At 38.6% G+C, this 19,446-nt stretch overlaps 1 protein-coding gene across 1 annotated transcript; it reads left to right on the forward strand.

Annotated features, from left to right (window-relative positions):
- The first annotated feature begins 7,583 nt into the window (after positions 1-7,583).
- On the forward strand, positions 7,584-18,111 carry LOC124296911 (fatty acid synthase-like). The gene is made up of 16 exons (XM_046747340.1): positions 7,584-7,767; positions 7,882-8,132; positions 8,217-8,448; positions 8,520-8,938; positions 9,534-9,827; positions 9,901-10,111; positions 10,305-10,465; positions 10,595-10,912; positions 10,992-11,802; positions 11,903-12,313; positions 12,400-14,369; positions 14,824-15,658; positions 15,997-16,478; positions 16,563-16,817; positions 17,351-17,605; positions 17,693-18,111. The coding sequence occupies exons 1-16, from the start codon at positions 7,584-7,586 to the stop codon at positions 17,864-17,866; spliced, it is 7,263 nt and encodes a 2,420-aa protein (XP_046603296.1). The 3' UTR covers positions 17,867-18,111.
- Positions 18,112-19,446: the final 1,335 nt, after the last annotated feature.

The following is a 19,446-nucleotide window of genomic DNA, read 5'->3' on the forward strand; positions in this document are numbered from 1 at the left end:
TGTAGTTACGGTGTGCCAAACGATAACACTTTTGATTACGCACTGTGTATCTTGTCGTAAAATTATACCTACAAATATTCTTCACGGATCCAATCCGCATAAAATGAAAGCACGATTATAATTTCTTTCATTAAAATCACGAGCAGCTTCAAGACTGTAGGGTTGTGTTTAAGGTGTTAGCCGCTTGAGATAGAATAACTGATCTAACTACAAGTATATTATACCGTAATATCTATAAATATATGTACGATATAAAGAGTAAACCAGTGTGAATCGTTAGCACAGCATACATAATGTTATCCAGCTTAGATGTTACAAAGATGTTCTGAATTTCAATAAGCGATTTCCCCCGTTCTCCCCCTTAGACCATGTAATGCACTCGATGTTCGAGGTTTTGCGTCAATTTATTGTCCATTGCTGCACGTGTGGACTTTTGCAAAATATTATTATAATAACTGATCAATATGGAGAAAATGATAAGAATCATAGATCCAGCCGAAACGTGAGTTACGTTATGAATGTATATATATTATATATATATATATACTAAATGAATTGATATAGCTTGTATGATGAGTGTTGTAAATAATTTCACTGTATATCTCTAATCATATTATTTTAATCTGTATAACGAATAATCTGTAAGTTGTAAATGTATAAATTAATTAATTTGCTGTCGGTGAACTATTATTATTATTATTATTATTATTATTATTATCATCATCATCATCATTATAATTATTATTATTGTAATTAACTGTTGACGCATAACATCGAGAAGAGATTTTTAGCCTTTATAAGTTTGATGCAATTTTTGTGATGCCATATTAAATTGTAGGAATAATATAATTTAGTTGTAAAACCAAGGCTCTTTATATTATTTTTATTTAATGAAAATTATTAAAACATGACAAAACTTTTGCTTTATGCGTATCTACTTTCAGTTTGTCGCCCTCTTTCACGATTCGTTTATTTTCTGTAAATCGATCATGTTATTCTTTTCAGTTTAGTTGATGAGATTCCTGTGCGTATACTTATCATTGGATGATCAACCTGTGTATGTACATAAATTCGTGAAGTGAATGTGTATGATTGGAAACTTGAGTATTTCACGCAACATTTAACTTGAAAGGCCTACAACTTTGGTACGTTTTAAATATATATTATGTATGTACTCTTAACTCTTATACATTATAGGTAGATAGATATAATAACTTCAAGAGGCACTTTATACCGATTCATTACTATTATTACTACATAATGATGGTGAATGATGATGTTGATAGGCTAAAAGCAATTTGAAACACTTATTGTTCAATATTGACCGTTTGATTTTGCAAAACTCAATTTGAAACAATTATTGTTTAATATTGACAGTTTGATTTTGCAAAACTCGTCGTCGGTGCCTGATGTTTACCAGAATTGTTTACGTTCTGGAAACAAGTTGATGATTACGAATCTGTATACGTTTCTTATAACTAGCGAAGCTAAATTTCGTCTCGATCGTTCAAATTAATATTCTAGCTAACCAAAATTCTAATTGAACTACAAATTTCAAAGTAAATCAGATTCGTTAAGCAACCAGATACTTGTCATTGAAAATATGATTTTTCTCTGGTTAATAATTCAACATAGGACCTCCGGTCTTTATTTATAATGATTAGATTGTTGATGTTGAATTAAGTCAGTCTAAATGTTTAAACAAGCATAAAAGCATAAAAGTGAGATTAAAAAATTGAATGTGCAACGAAAATTGAACTTGGTCTTATTACACCAGTTGGGAAAAAATTTTAGAAAACATTAAGATACTCTAATAATCTTACCATTACTGTTTCATTATTCTGTAGCAGTTTGAATAATAGTTTCGTCTTTATACGTGACTATTAATTCAATGTTGTCCCGTTTCTGTATTGGATATGGATATGATATTGAGCATGAAATCTTCTGCAACCTCTACGTGCTTTTGCTGCAGCTTGATGTTGTAGATATACTTAAACTAGTTAATTCTACCCCGGAGTAATTATTAAAACAACAAAGTGTACGAATTGCCTAAACTTAGCCGAAGCCGCGGCTTGCTATTAATTATTGTATTACGTAATTAGGGATACTGATCGCATTCGTCAATGAATTCAGGCTGTTCCCTTTTTCACATTGTTTATCATTGTAACAAATAGAGTTACATAATTATTAATCTGCATAATTAAAATAATCGTTGCATTTACAATTAGCAAGAATATTGTCACTGTATTATTATCATTATTATCGATGTCTAACCAACATTACTAAAATCATATACACGCATTTGTGTGGACATTATAGATGCATACATACATATACGTGTATAAATATGTATCGACATTATTTATATTTTCCAACAAAGCATTTCATTTTATCCAATCAGCAAATTCCTACCGTTGAATTATTTTTCGGAAAATGTAAATAGTTTTTGCGTATGTATGCATGTATAAATACGATAGATTCGATGGTAACTACTAAAAGTAAAGTAAGTATGAAAATGTTGAATTAACTACGCAAGCACGAAAATCTATAGCAATAAATATTTCAACACGATGGGAAAAAGGATTCGATTTTACTTGGATATTAAGCAGCTGAAATATCAATCACTTAATATAGAAGCACATATCCACTTTTTTTTACAGCAAAAATAATTTATTCACCGATGTGAGAAATTTAAAGACTATTGCTGGTGACGTGTACGTGAATGATTGATTTATGTAGCTTATAAAACAATTATAGTAATTGTAATATTTCCATCAGGCCTATCAACCCCGTTTTTGTCAATCTTGGGATTTATTCTGTATAATATTCATTATATTGCGGACAACGATCTGAATCATTCATGATAAATCGTGTTAAAATATCGAAATATTGCACACAGTGCAGTAAAACTAACATATCCAATTCTATCCATATAGTGCTAATGCCATTGTATTTATACTCTGAAATTATAATTTTACTGGTAGTATTGAACATCAAATATACAGAATCTCTTTGTGTAGTTCGATCCTGATCAAATTTTTTGGGAGAATAAAAGCTGCACCGATTCAACCGGCGGTTTAAGTTTTTTGCAATATCATGTACTTGTAAAACGAATGTCTGATTATGATAAAAAAGCGGGACTGTGTATTGCTACTTATTATAAGAATGTACTTCTCGCAGCCTTATATACTGTATTACAAATAATTCAATGAAAAAGTAGATAGTGAATAATAACACTAATAATTGTGTCAGTGTTTTCAGATATATCAACAGCAGAAAACAGTAGTAAAAGTGAAAATAGTAGCAACATTTTGATGTATACACACCAAAATATTATGTTCATCGCAACTAGAATGATCATTCATACGTTATATTATTATACATATAAATATTGTAACTTATATTTAAGTGTATCTTAAACGATTTAAGTTTTGATGTTGAAGATGATATTAAGTGATATTTTGTATTTATGATTCATTATAGGAGTGTAAAAATAAACCATGCAGATAAAATGGTCACGATGGTCAGAAAACGACGCAAGTAACTTACATAAAATTTCACTCATCTGTCCTGCGATCTAAAAAATTAGGGAAAGCCTAACCTTACACAATTTTATTGGTAAGTGTGTGATATTTTTCAAAATTTAATTCTCTATCAATTCCATTTTTCAATAATGTTCTCACTCATGTCTTGTAAATGTGTAAATCTTCCAGTATATAGATAATTTCTCTTTTGTATAGCCACATAATTAAATAATATGTACGAGAGAGAAAAATAAATAGTTCTTAAGAATTGAATAATTTGAAATTTATTTCAAACATACTATTTTCTGTCTTGACGAGTTTGCGGTGAAAATAAAATCACCAATTTTGTAAGAGAAAAAAAAAAATACGATTAAAAGTTTATAATCATCTATCTCTACAATATATCGAACTATATGTAACGCACACTAATTGATATTTATTTAGTGAAACAAAAAATCCTGAAATATTTGACATAATACAAGACAGAAAAAAGGAAGAAAGAATATTCTGAAAGAACAATTGAAGCGCACCTATAATGATTTTTCGTTGGCATGTTACCCGCAACTTTCATTACGTGGAACCGAAAAAAACGTATTGCTTCCGATTTGCATCTCTGTAAATATGGGCATGTGTAATTTTGCGCGGTGAACAGAGGTATGCAAACAAAGCCATAATAATATTGCTAGAAAAAATGCAATAAATCATTAAAATTATACACTCGTTTTATGCGACATCAATTAAGAAATTTAAAATCCTTTATTAACAATTCTTTAATACAGCTAAATTTTTCAGAAACATCTTGCGATCAATTTTCAAAAACCATCTTTACAGCCTTCTAATGGCTTGATCCACACACATTACCAATTTAATGACATTGCCAATTTAATGTCATTATGCCGAAATGATAATCTTTAACTTCATCTCAACATACGCCTGATGCTTTATACTTTCATTTCTGCATTATAATTATGTAGATAAGCATATAATACATACATTCACAAAACGATGCTTGTATGAATTTTGTGAGGCGCTGACGAATTTCGTATTCAGCCGGACAGTGCGAGTAACCTAATTTGCGGCCGAAAAATTTCAAACGCTAAATAGCCGGTTTTTGAACTTTACTCGAAATAGCCGGTTATTCTACGCAACCGTCGATGTATCCTCCCGTCTTCTTTTCTGGGTCTTCCATAATCGACGCCTCTAAAGTTGAATGTGTCAGAGGCAATCAATAGCATTCATTCTGATCCACAATATCAAGAGAAGAAAAAGAAAAAAAGAAAGCTGACGGACACTGACGTTCACAAATGCCTTTTTTTTTTTCTCTCTTACCACGATCGCAAAATGGTCAGAATTCGTTTGTGCGTCGGCGGGCTGTTATAAAACAGACCTGATAAAATGTTGCTGACTCGATACATGCTGATTTCGATAATCCGCCCGTCACCGTATCCTGTTTATTCGCTCCGCGCGGTGACTGTCCCGTGGCGATTTGAATACATGGTAGCAACAAGTGGGGAAGAAGAGAAACGGTGATGTTTCAACTTCACGTCTTTACTGCGGAATCGCACGACTGGCTCAGTCGTTACATTGCAGAAAATAAAAACTTGTTTACAGCCCGAAAAAGCAAATTCCTTGATTCAACAAAAGCCTTTCTTATCACGGTTGAGTGCAGCATTGATTCGAGTGAACCTTTGGAGAAGTTTCCAAAAATGATTCAGTTAAATATCAATCTAATTTGTAGTTTGTGTATTGTTCCTCTAAGTCGCGTGTTCGTTGATAGAAACAATTAGGTATTTCGAATAAAATGAGTACATGAATCTAGCCAATAGAATATTTACAACGATCGAATACCATACTTTGTTGATCTAATCGGAGCTTATTTAGCTTAACTCGTTGTATCAGTTGCACTAATTTCTTTACGAGGTAAAAAGAAACACCACATGCCTTGAAACAAGTAGAGACTATATTTATCGTAACATCGGTTCAGTAGTGCTATAAAGGGATACTAGGCGATGAACTCTCTCGTTACGGAAATAGCTTCTGAGGTAGTTATAAAACCAGGTAGTCGGCTAGGAAGTTACATACGGACAACGCAAGACAAATTTGTCATCAAACTTATTACGAACGAAGAAAGCACAATACCAAGTTTCGAGGCGTCGAAATCGATGTTGAAGATAAATAAACAAAATCTGTTGACACATGTTCAATTTATACTTCTACGGAAACAATAAGTTTGCGGGTATTTATCTATCAAGTAACGAGTAGATCCCAGAAAATTTCGACTCGACAGAACTATAAATGATATCATGAGGAGAATACGTTTTGTGCGCTTCAATGACTCTAATGTTCAGTCAATGCAATAAATAATTGCAACAGTAAATTTCATTACCACAATATTTGTGTATTTGAAACCACAAATAAACTCTCGACACTCTCACAGGTAATAATTTTATCATCTACTTCATCTACAATATAAAATACCTCGATCACAGCATTCACCGTTCACAACCCACTGAAAAAACAATAATAATTCACTGCACGAACAGGCAATCACGCGGTCTTTCTAAGATGTAATCACGTCTAGCATCGTCGACCATATAAACACTTTAAGTTGTTTCACCATTTGCGAAACACAACAAAGTTAATTGCTAAATTTAGTGGCACATCTGCCCCTGGATGCAGTTTCGCGATTTGAACATCTATATTCGAAATCAATAAAAGCGTCCATCATACATACACTTTCAAACAAGTATATACACAAGAAACAAGTATATTGACGACAAGATATAGAAATTTTATGGACCCGCCAAGTACGTAGCTCTTAATGGAATGATGTTTCGATATCACTGCACGAAAAACCAGGGAACAGGTGCTTGGCATTTTCTCTAATTTCACGACAAAGATTGACGATAAGTTTTTCATTATAAGGTAATTTTGGTAGATTGCAGCCTCTTTTACATCACGGATGTTTTTGATGCGGATTGATAATGTTTTCTTGCTCTCTGGGACAATTTTTCCGCGCATTAAACCACGGCACAGCACGGTCAATTTGAATATTATTTTCTCCTTTTCACATTCAAGTATGCGCCATATCTAGCAGCTAACTAAATGGCGGCGAATCGAACGGTAGTCAGCTGCTACAGAAATTGCAGAATTCTGAGTTCTATTCATACGTGTTTTAATTTTTCAGACACATTTCGAAAAATTGAAAAACTTTAACACCATAATCGACAAATATCTATCGACGTATTACAGGCGTATTATGCGAACTCAAAATGCATTTCGAGAAGATGTCATCTGTAATTACCACCGAAAAAGACGATATTTCAAATTATAGCTGATTCGAATCATTGAAGTATGTATATGGGCATAGAAGAAATATTCCAAAAAGAAAAAGAAGACAAGAATGTCTTCGAAGTTCTCCTCATAAAATCACACATTATCAAGATAATTTCATTCTTAACATCGAAATGCACAAATAATGACAAAAAAAACCCTAAAATTTTATTAAAACCGTAACTGTGATTTGGAGGTAAAGGAGCGAAAAATTTTTAAATATGATTTTCATCGGAAATTTACTGAATGATTTCAGAAAACGGTAGGGAGCATGGTGGAATTGACTTCTTTCAATTCGTCACACATATAATGCGCATCCACTTGAACGCATTGTATGTTTCGGGCATTAATCAATCATGTTTCGCTACAACGCTTGACGGGCTTAAACATATAATTGATCCTGTGGCACCTGGAATTGCAAAATTTTGAACTCTTGTAGTCTGGTTTTATAGCGATGAAGTACAAACTGAATACAATAGCGAATTTTAAATTTTCTCTTATCAATGAACGGCATATATTAATGGATAATATGACCTCGGAATGGAGCGGGGGAAACTACGCTTATATATAAACACCGCTGTATCCACCCAGGAAATAATTGCATTAAGGTCTTTGAAACATCCCTACCTAAAAAAACTAAGTGGGTCCAAATCTCGAGTAAATGTAGTGTAATTACTAATTCGTGTAATACTGGACTTTTTTTGTACGTACAAAAGCTACAAGAATATGTCCGAGATAGTTGAAAAATGCGACGAGACTAAGAGGTTGCCGACTCCAAGTCCCGGTGATGAAGTTGTAATATCTGGTATTGCTGGCAGATTTCCCGACTCAGATAATGTCCAACAACTTCAAGAAAACCTCTGCAACGGAGTGGACCTTATCACTGAAGATGACCGCCGCTGGAAATTGGGTAGCCAATCATATCTTTAGTTCGATTATACATTACTCAGTGCTGGAGTTCCAATAGAAGTATTACTCCATTGCAATTCACTTTAGTTTATAATAACTATAATATTGCTCACAGACGACCCGGAAATACCTAAGAGATGCGGAAAGATAAACAATGTGGAAAAGTTCGACTCTCTATTTTTTGGAGTTCACTTCAAGCAGGCACACACGATGGATCCAATGTGCAGAATCTTTCTGGAGACGGCATACGAAGCGATTGTTGATGCTGGAGTGAATCCCCGACAGCTTCGGGGAACTAACACTGGCGTATTCATCGGTGCCTGCTTCTCCGAGACAGAAAAAACTTTCTTTTACGAAAGACGTCAGGTCCGTTCAACGTTACAGCTTATGACTGAAAAGAATGACCCTATCAGTTCACGAATTACTTAAGACGTCACTGTAATCATTCAGGTAAATGGATTTGGCATCTCAGGCTGCAGTCGCGCTATGTTAGCCAACCGCATTTCGTTCTGGCTTGGATGCACTGGTCCCAGTTACTCCGTGGACACGGCTTGCAGTTCCAGCTTGTTTGCCCTAGACCACGCATACACAGCTATCAGGAATGGACAGTGTGAAGCTGCCCTCGTCGGTGGAGCTAATCTGTGTCTGCATCCATACGTGGCGCTGCAGTTCGCCCGACTAGGTACAAAGCTTGAATCCTGAGAGTAAGACGTCGTGAAAATCCAATCCTCTGGGAATTGTTTGTCAAACCAGGTGTACTCTCCCCTGACGGACGCTGCAAGTCGTTCGACGCCGATGCGGACGGCTACTGCCGAAGCGAGGCAATACCTATGATTCTGCTCCAGAGGGCCAAAGATGCCAGACGTATCTATGCCAACGTTGTGCACACGAAGGTGAACTGCGACGGCTTCAAAGAGCAGGGCATTACCTTTCCTTCTAGCATCATGCAGAGCACTTTATTGCAACAGTGCTACGAAGAATGCGGAGTTCCCCCTTCGAGTGTCGCTTATGTCGAAGCACACGGCACTGGAACTGCGGTCGGCGATCCTGAAGAAGTGAACGCTATCGAACGAGTGTTTTGCCCGGGTCGAACCACTCCCTTAAGGATTGGTTCTGTGAAGACGAACTTGGGCCATTCGGAACCAGCGAGTGGCCTTTGCTCAATTGCAAAGGTATGCATAGTTTATGAAATGTTTAATTTTTTTCCATCGAGTGGGATTCTTAATCAATTCAGTCTTTCCTAGTACCTTTTCAACCGTTTGTTGCGAAAGTTTATTACTGTTTATTGTGAGTTGTTGCATGTATTCTATTTCTCACGTAATTCATTCATAAATATAATTTTTCAAAATTATACGTTTCAACAATGAAAAATGCCTCGTGATTAATATTAATATTGATAATGCATATCCGCATTTCAATATTAGACGGTCATTGACTGTCTTACGGGCTTCGCATCAGAAGCGTAAGATTCCAAAATGTAAACACCCTTACAGACATTCTTACAAGTTGTGCTCGAAGAGGAAGAACACTTTCTATATTCACACATACTATCACAGCACAAGAAAACAAATTTGAACTTACTGGTGATGAGAGGAATTAACGACATCAGAGTCAGGGCGGCTAGGTGGTCTAGTGGAGTAAGGCTCCGGTAAAGCATCGCTAGATACCAGGTTCGATTCCTGGCTCCGTCGTGTTAATTTTTCGAATTTACCAGTTTTTCAAAATTATACGTTTCAACAATTCATTCATAAAGCAATATTCAAAAAGGTTCTAATAGCAATGGAGAGGGGGTGCATACCGCCAAATCTGCATTACAAACGCCCTCGTGTAGGAGTCAAAGCACTGGAGGAAGGTCGTATCCAGGTTATTACCAATCTTACACCATGGGACGGTGGTTACGTTGGTGTGAACTCCTTTGGGTTCGGTGGAGCAAACGCACATGTTTTGTTGAAGTCGAACACGAAGGAGAAAATCAATGGTGGAATACCGGGAGACGATTTGCCGAGACTCGTTGTCGTATCGGGGCGAAATGAGGAAGCAGTAGCTACTATGCTAAATGACGTATGTACAAGAAAGCCAGTAAACTAGGCCTCGTTCAAAGAATCCAATTCATGAGTATTCCTAACAACAACAGCTTGAAAGCAGACCGGTTGACGTGGAATACATCAGTCTCTTCCACAACATATACGCGGAAGAGATCACAGGACATTTGCATCGCGGATACACAATCTTGCCACCCAGAGGCTTGCCGGAAAACGAAGTTCGGCATGCACAGTCCTATCCTGGCGCAAAGCGGCCAATATGGTTCGTGTTTTCAGGAATGGGATCGCAATGGGCTGGGATGGGTAAGCATGAGATTCAAAATCAGTTATTGACGATGAATGATAGCACTGGACCACCAATCCCACGTAATAAAATTCCCAAAGTCGTTCAGAACAGAATCTGGCGTAAAAGAAACGAGAAGAGTAAAAAAAAAGAGAAATACACATCAGGAGTCACGACAGTGAATATATATAGATTAATCCCTTTCTAAAACAGGAGAAGCTCTGTTGAAAATTCCCGTATTTACTAAGGCCATCCAGAAATGCGACGCAGTTCTCAAGATTCATGGTGTGGATATTATTGACATTCTGACGAACAAAAATCCGAAAACATTTGATAACATTTTGAATTGTTTCGTCGGTATTGCTGCTGTTCAGGTAAAATATGATTCGATAACTATAGTTAGTTATTATAATTAGCCAACGTGTTCGCGGACGCTTACTGAATACTATTACCACCAATATGCAACAGACTGCTGACTGAAAAGCATTTCTATTTCTTTCCAGATTGGACTGGTAGACGTACTGGCATCCGTAGGAATCGTCGCAGACAACATCATCGGACATTCATTGGGAGAGTTGGGTTGCGCATACGCTGATGGTTGTTTTACAGCAGAGGAGATGATCTTAGTAGCTCACATTCGAGGCGTAGTCTCGCTCGAAACTGAACTGATCCATGGATCCATGGCAGCCGTCGGACTTGGATACAACGAGTTGAAACACCTCTGTCCACCCGACATAGAAATAGCTTGTCACAATGGTCCCAAAAGCTCAACGATCAGCGGACCAACCAAACCGGTGGAAAGATTTGTAGCGGAACTACAAGTAAGTTTGAAAATCGAAGCCAACTATCCACTCTGTCAATTACATTATTCTATATTGTATTCTTTGCTCTCACACTCAGGCAAAGAACATTTTCGCAAAAGAAGTACCCTGTGCTAATATTGCCTACCATAGTCGCTACATCGCAGCGGCAGCTCCAAAGTTTTTGGCTTGTTTGCAAAAGGTGGTTCCGAAATCGAAGCCGCGAAGTCCAAAGTGGCTGAGTACTTCTGTGCCACGTAAAGATTGGGGAAGTAGTTCGGCCCAGTTGTGCTCGCCAGAATACCACACGAACAATCTTTTGAACCCAGTTCTGTTCGAGGAAACGTCTCAACTCATTCCGCATAACGCTATAACCATTGAAATTGCACCACACGGCCTACTGCAAGCTATTTTGCGGAGGTCGCTACATGAGAACGTTAGTAACATTCCGCTGACGAAACGCGGTCACGAAAATAACGTGGAATATTTACTACAAGGTATCGGAAAGATGTACGAAGTTGGCCTGCATCCACAATTAACTAACTTGTACCCGAAGGTAGATTTCCCGGTGAGCCGTGGTACGCCGATGATCTCGCCACTGGTTCGTTGGGAACATTCGGAGGATTGGTATGTCACCAGTTATAGTAAGCAGGAGAAGGTCGTCTCTGGAGAAAGAATCGTTCAAATGTCGGTCACTGACGTCAACTTCGAATGGATGGCAGGCCACGTGATTGACAGGAGAAACTTACTGCCTGCAACTGGCTATTTGGAATTAATTTGGGAGACTGTCGGGCTAATGCAGGGCAAACTCTTCACCGAAGTTTCGGTCGTCTTTGAAGATGTTCGGTTTCACCGCGCAACCACGCTTCCAAAAGATGGTAGCGTCGAGCTAACGCTAATGATTCATAAAGGTAAGACTGTATTTCTTTCAAACGCAGCTTTTTACAACAGTAGCGAATATCACTGTCAGACCTGCACGCGACAAAATAAAGATTATGTGTCTCTTTGCAGGATCGGGAAGGTTCGAGATCATCGAGGGCGGCACTGCCGTAGTGTCAGGGTTGATCCGTGTCATTTCAAAAGCAAGTCAGGAGCGACTCATTGTTAGTGACAACATACTACTCAATAATGATGAGGACGAAGATTTGTGCTTGACGGCCAGAGATATATACAAAGAGTTTCGTCTCAGAGGCTATCAATATACCGGATTGTTCCGCGGGCTTAAGGCAGCGACGGTAAACGGAACCAAGGGGCGAATAGAGTGGCAAAACAATTGGGTTACTTTCATGGACAATATGCTACAGATGCAGATACTCGGAATGGACACTCGAAGACTACTTGTTCCAACGAGAATCCAGAAACTGGTAATTGACACCAAGGCGCATTCGAGTGAGTTGCGCTCAATGCCTGACGAGGATAAAGGTGAGAATCAAATTACATTTGTTAGTGATTTATAGAATAGCAATACCTGGCTGGATTCTCATTAAAATTTGAATTTTTATTTACAGCTTTTACTGTACGTGTCCATAGAGACTTGGATATTATTGTGTCTGGCGGAGTAGAAATACGAGGCTTGAAGGCAAGTGCGATTACTCGTCGTAGACCTGCTGGCGTACCTGTTCTCGAAAACTTCAAATTTGTAGCACATCGGGATCAGTCTGAAACGTCGCTGAGTGTAATAACTCGAGCTGCGACGGACATTGCTCTCGAAAATCACTCGGATAACAACATAAAGACACTCGAAGTGATCCGTGAAGCCGACGATACTCGTCTGGAGAACTTAACATCACCTTTGATCTATGAAATTCTGAGTAACTTACCATTGCTCATAGCGAATGTGAGCGTCATAGCCCCCGGCGATAAAATCAGCAGGGATGCGTTGCCTTCCCATATTCAAATCACTGATTCGAACAAGTTATCCGGGGAGTCTGGTGCCTTGCTTGTAGTCAGCCATGGTATTTTTGTCAGTGAAGACATCGAAATGTTAAAACAAATACAAGCCGTCATGTCAGACGCTGGTTTCTTGCTGGCAAGAGAACCGCTGAATGTAGACAGCGGTATTGTCAGCACGATGAGCAATAGAGACTTCGGCGTTGTTATGGAGAAGAGAACAGGTACAGAAATAGTCATTCTATTCCGTAAGATAGCAAAACTGCCTCCGATATACGCAGTCATTAGTATAAGCAACAAGAAATTCTCGTGGCTTTTCCCTTTGCAAACTGCAATGAAGAAGATTAGTGAAAATAGGCAAAGCTTAAGTGGTCGAATACTTCTTGTGAGCGAAGGAGATTACGAGAGTGGTCTAATGGGCCTGGTGAACTGTCTGCGAAAGGAACCAGGTGGTGAAGCTGTACAGGGATTGTTGATTCAAGACTTGCGGGCTCCGAAATTCTCCCTAGAAAGCCCATTCTACTCCGAGCAGCTGAAACTGGGATTGACATTGAACGTTTTACGTCCTGGCAAGCTGTGGGGATCCTATCGGTTTTTCCACATGGATCCTCCGACATTGCAGCCTGTTTATCACACTCAGCTATGTCAGCTGACACGCGGTGACTTGAGTGCAACGAAATGGATGGAAGGCAGGATTCAGCCGAACGTCGGAAAGCGGAATACAATTAAGGTGCACTATGCATCGATCAACTTCCGTGACATTATGTTACTCACGGGTAAACTAGCGCCTCAGATTAACGTGAAATCAAGAGTATCGGGAGAAAATATGTTCGGGTTTGAATATTCCGGAAGAGATGAAAATGGGCGCGCTGTTATGGGAATGGTTGAAAATGGATCCTTTTCAAACCTGTGCGTCAGCGACAAAGAACTTCTATGGCCTGTGCCTGACGGATGGACGTTAGAAGATGCGGCGACGGTTCCGGTCGTGTACGGAACAGTTTACTACGCACTGTTTATGTGCGGTAACATGAAGAAAGGTGACAAAGTTTTAATACATGCCGGGAGTGGAGGCGTTGGTCAAGCGGCCATAACATTGGCACTCCACGAGGGTTGCGAAGTATTTACGACTGTAGGAACGCAGCAAAAGCGAGATTTCATTAAGAAGCAATTTGCGGAGATCGATGACGATCATATTGGCAACTCTCGAGACACAAGCTTCGAGCAGCTTGTCCTGTGGAAAACGCAAGGGCGAGGAGTGGACATTGTGCTGAATTCCTTAGCGGAGGAAAAGCTCCAGGCTTCGGTCCGTTGCTTGGCTTCACGTGGGAGATTTCTAGAGATCGGCAAATTCGATCTTGATGCCAATAACTCCCTAGGAATGGGGCACTTTTCGAAGGAAATCAGTTTCCAAGCAGTTCTATTGGACACTCTGTTCTCCGAGACGTCTGAACTAAAGTCAAGACTTGCGAAAATTCTTGCACAAGGCATAAAGAGTGGGGCAGTTAAACCACTCAATAGAACTGTGTTTGAAATGAACGAGGCCGAAGCAGCATTCAGATACATGGCAGCTGGAAAGCACATTGGCAAGGTTTAACACTCTTTCACGTGGTATTTTATACGGGACTACCAGTATTGTATATTAAAAGCAATATTGGTAGGGAATATTTTCCTTTTAACCTTTATCTGGTACCTTGGGGTCGATCATGACCTAAGGGTTTTTAATCGAGATTTTCGTAACTTAAAAGTTTGAAAATGTGACTTGTATATTACTACTTTAAAATTAAAAATTACTGTTGTGAGCTTTTTTATCTGGTAAAAGGCACTTAAGTGAATACCCAAAAAGAATTTCAAGTCAAAATAATAAATAGCTTCGTTACAGCAAGCAATTTTCGGTTGGGGTCATCAACGACCCGAAGGTGCCAGCAATGTTTTACTGAATAAAGGTGCCTGCTAAAGGTTAAGATTCTGCAACCTTTTTGTTCCCGTTAATTATTGTGAATCCCTTTCGTTCAATTGATTAAAAATCTATTAACTTGTTTCAGGTCATTCTCAAAATTCGTGACGAGCCTGAAACACGCAAGTCTCCATTACCTCTTGCATTACCTCGTTACTCTTGCGTAGAAGAACGCAGCTATCTCATTCTCGGTGGTTTGGGCGGATTTGGACTCGAGCTTGCTGATTGGCTCGTACTTCGAGGAGCCAGGAAACTGGTTCTTACATCTCGGATAGGAATAAGTAACGGATATCAGCGCTCACGTATGAACATTTGGAAAAGCTACGGTGTGAAGGTTCTCATTGTTATTGGGAAAGACGCGTCTACTCACGAGGGTTGCGAAGCCGTTCTGAAAGCAGCCGTGTCCCTCGGTCCGGTAGATGGGATATTCAATTTGGCCGTAGTGCTGAAAGATGGGATGATCGAGAATCAGACAGTAGAATCGTTTGAGGAGTCATTCAGAGTCAAGGCTTGGGCCACTAAACAGTTGGACAAACTCTCCAGGACGATGTGTCCTCATCTCAGACAATTTGTCGTGTTTTCGTCAGTGTCTTGTGGCAGAGGCAACCTGGGGCAATCGAATTATGGTATGGCTAACTCCGTCATGGAAAGAATATGCGAAACTCGCGCCACGGAAAATCTACCTGGCTTAGCCGTTCAATGGGGGGCTGTTGGCGATGTCGGACTAATCGCCGAGATGCAACAAGACGGCAAGGAAATTGTTATTGGCGGTACTTTGCAACAGGGAATATTATCGTGTCTCAATGAACTCGACGGTTTTCTGCAGCAGGAATCACCGGTTGTGTCAAGCATGGTTGTTGCGGAAAAAACTTCGGGCAGTGGTGGTGCTCTGAATATTCTCGACGCAGTGATAAATATAATGGGTAAGGTAGTCAATACGTGATGAAACTGTAAAAAATAGTAGTGTCGAAATTGACCAAATTCGATTGGCGTGAATTACTATAGAAGAAATTTTGTGGTCGATTTGAAAATTTCGCATCAGAAAATATTATATTGACACCACATAGTTTCAGATTGACATTAGGTAGCGTTAGATTAACACCAATTTGTGGTCTGTAGAAGTCTACTCCGCATTTTTCTTACAGTCAATTCTTTTCCAATTCCAACTATCAAAATTGGAGTACGATTACTCGTGGCAGTTTGGAAAGTAATTGTATAGGTGCAGAATAAGAAAACTACTACAGCTGTGCACGTTTGACAGGGCTTAAGGATCTCAAGACTCTGAGTATTCACACGCCATTGACGGAACTAGGGATGGACTCGATGATGGTGGTTGAAATCAAACAAATGTTAGAGCGAGAGTTTGAAGTGTTTATGACCCCGCAAGACGTTCGTGGTCTAACTTTTGAAAAGATCCAAGAAATATCACAGCACAAAGAAAACGAAGAAACTGAGGATCGAAACGAGAAGACGATCACCGCGGAACCGGGAGACTTGAGCGGCCTAAAAATACTCATTCGAACCCTGGGCAAAACTCATATCAATAAAGACATTTGCGTACCAATGATGTCGAAATCGGAGGGTGAAAGGCGGGTAGTTTTTATGCTACCGGGAATCGAAGGAACGCATAACGTCTTCCAGTCATTGGCTAGCAAACTCAGATCTCAAACCACCTGCTTGCAGCTTGGGCCTACTTTGTGGAATTTAACATCAATAGAAGAAATGGTCAACCAATTGATACCGGTAATAAGATCCATAGTAAATTTTGACCACACTGGCGTTATTAATCTAATAGTCCTGACGATAATTATATTCACAAATTCACAGCATGTCAGAGCGAGAAGCAAGGGTCAAAAAGGCATTGTGGTGGTTGGATACTCTTATGGAAGTGTACTAGCAATTGAAATTGTGAGAAGATTGGAAAAAGAAGACTTCGATGGTCGTCTTGTGTTAATTGATGGAGCACCTGATTACATAAAGGCACTGGCTACCCAACATTTAACAACAAATACCGACGACGAACTTCAATCCGTTCTTCTATTTGACATAATGAATATTTTGGCACCAACTTTTGGGACTAAAGTAAATTTAAACTTACACCATTAATAGGTTTCTACAACACATACACGAAAAACGTTGGTTTTCGAGCGTATGAACAGGGCCGAAAATTGCAGCTTCTTGACCGGAGAAATAAACAGGGTAATAAAACTCCGCACAGGAAAAAAATGCGGAATATGCTTCCTTTAGCGGATAATTTTTGTGCTTCATTACTACAGACAACCTTTTCATTACGATGTTTACAATGTCGCAGAGCAGCTACGTCCAACTCAGCGGCTCATTTCAGAAGACTCGAAAACGCGTATTTCGAACATGTGTTATAGAAAATATGGTGTGCGCCATGTAAAGGAAGTGTTTTATCTCCCGCGCTGTTTGCAGAACTTGTCTTCGGTACGACTCTACGACTCATTCTGCAGACATCGCGCTGTACTAAAAACACCTACTTACCTCCCTTGATGCACATTATACTATTCATCACATCTTTTTGTGAACTATCTTATACTTTGTAGGAACGAAAAATTTATAAAAAAGTACTATTAAAATTATATTGTTTTCAGCTTCTAGAAGAATTACAGAATTGCATTACTTGGGAAGACAAGCTAACAGCATTCACGAAGACCCTACCTGAGGATAAAAATTTGGACTTCACGCTAGAAGACCAAAAAGCGATGTGTTCGGCTATTTATTATAGAATCAAAGCCCTCCTCAAATACGACTTTTCAGCATTAGCACCAATAAGAACACCGATAACTCTACTCAAACCCAAAATTTTATCACTAAGCATGGCGCCAGAGGATTATGGTCTAGGATCGGTTAGTTCGCCCCGATGTTTCTCGGATGTAGTTTAGGAAGTTTGACATTATCGTCCTGATACTGACCACTGATTCTCACTTGTGCAGCTTACTTCGGGAGGAGTAGACGTACACTATGTGGAAGGTGATCATGTGACGATGCTGGATGCGGACGCTTGCGCGGCAGCTATCAATGGAGACGTTATCATGGAAACAGCCCTGGATACAGCAATCCAGACCAGCATCAATGCCGGCGCCACAAATTGTGGAGCTGATTTCTGATTATATATGTAAAAAGAACACATGTATGAATAGCTTCACCAATCAATTCGTGCATTAGAGGACAATCAATATAGTTGTCACGCAAAATTTAGCACCTATCCTTGCATTCCATATAAAAATAGAGAAACAGATTTGCTTGTGACAAAAAAAATCATACGAAATTGTCTAAAAAATTGAACATAAAATATGAAACTACATGATTTAGCTGCACTATAATAGCACTACAATATAATAGCGTACTATAACCTCAGATTAAATAAAAATTAGCTCCAAGTACTTCAGTGTTACCGTCAATTTTCCGAATCTTTCTTACAATTAGTCAAATCACAACCAAATAGACAAGTATCACATAAGCGTCCATGACAGATGTATTGTGCTACTAATGTGACGACTTTAATGAACTCTCTCCGCAGTCTGTGATTCATCCAGATATCTGAATAGGATTTTGGTGGTCTGAAAGCTAGTATGAACATTCGATAGATGCAGGAGGCCGTGCACATGAGGTGTGAACTTTAGAACAGAGTCGTTGAACGGAATATTTTATTTGCATGAATGACAATATGTGAATTAAGATATTTAAGTAGTAGTTCTGGTTTCTTTGTGGGATAAAGATTCCGATGAAAAATATTTTAGGAATAAATGGACGTGCTGTTATAAATATTACCGAAAACTTGTAGAAAAAGCTTGATTTGCAATGTAGATGCACTGTTGTTCAAATCAATAATACCACTCTACTTTATATACATAAGAAAATCAAGTTAAATGCCCTGGCATGAATGGGAAATACGTTTAAGGTTCTAGAAACCTCTACAATAAATTTATTAATACGCAGCTTTAACATACTTTGCGACAGAAAGCAGTTTTACGAATACTTCACATAAACTGATAACCCACGTACAAAGCAGCACTGATAAAGGCAAAAAAGTAATGGCAACTTACCTGGACCTTGCTAAAGCTTTCGATACAATACCGCATGAATAATTACTCAACAAACTCGAGGCAACTGGAATACAAGGAACAGCAAAATGGTTTCGAAGCTAGCTGAAGGTGAGAACACAGAGAGCGAAAATTGGAAACACATACAGCGAGAAAACGAAGTTACTCTGCGGAACCCCGCAAGGAATTATGCCCTCAGCTCTACTCTTCAAGATTTATCACAAAAACACACACCAAACATGGACAAGAAATAGAAGAATACATTGCAAACAAAGTATAAAACAGACTACCCCCGCAAATGAAGAAAAATGAAGATGTACTCCTTCAAGAAATCAATTACACCATGGCTACTACAGGCAGGCAGAACACTATACGAAGAGTTGACAAATACAGGGATTTAGAACATATAAATTAAGAAACAGTTAACTTTTAACAAAAACAGAAAAAAACAGCAATAGAAAAATATATTGTAAAAAAAATCTACACCCCACGCACCATACTTGCAGATAACACAATTAAACAGATAAACATCCTACAATCCTGCGCGCGAATTTAGACTCATGTAGGAACAATTCACACTGAAATACAAATGTATGTAAAAACCTATATGAGGGAATAAACGATAAACAAAAATTTCTTTTAAA

Source organism: Neodiprion virginianus, chromosome 2 (genome assembly GCF_021901495.1).
Source record: "Neodiprion virginianus isolate iyNeoVirg1 chromosome 2, iyNeoVirg1.1, whole genome shotgun sequence".
Classification (NCBI taxonomy): Eukaryota; Metazoa; Arthropoda; class Insecta; order Hymenoptera; family Diprionidae; genus Neodiprion; species Neodiprion virginianus.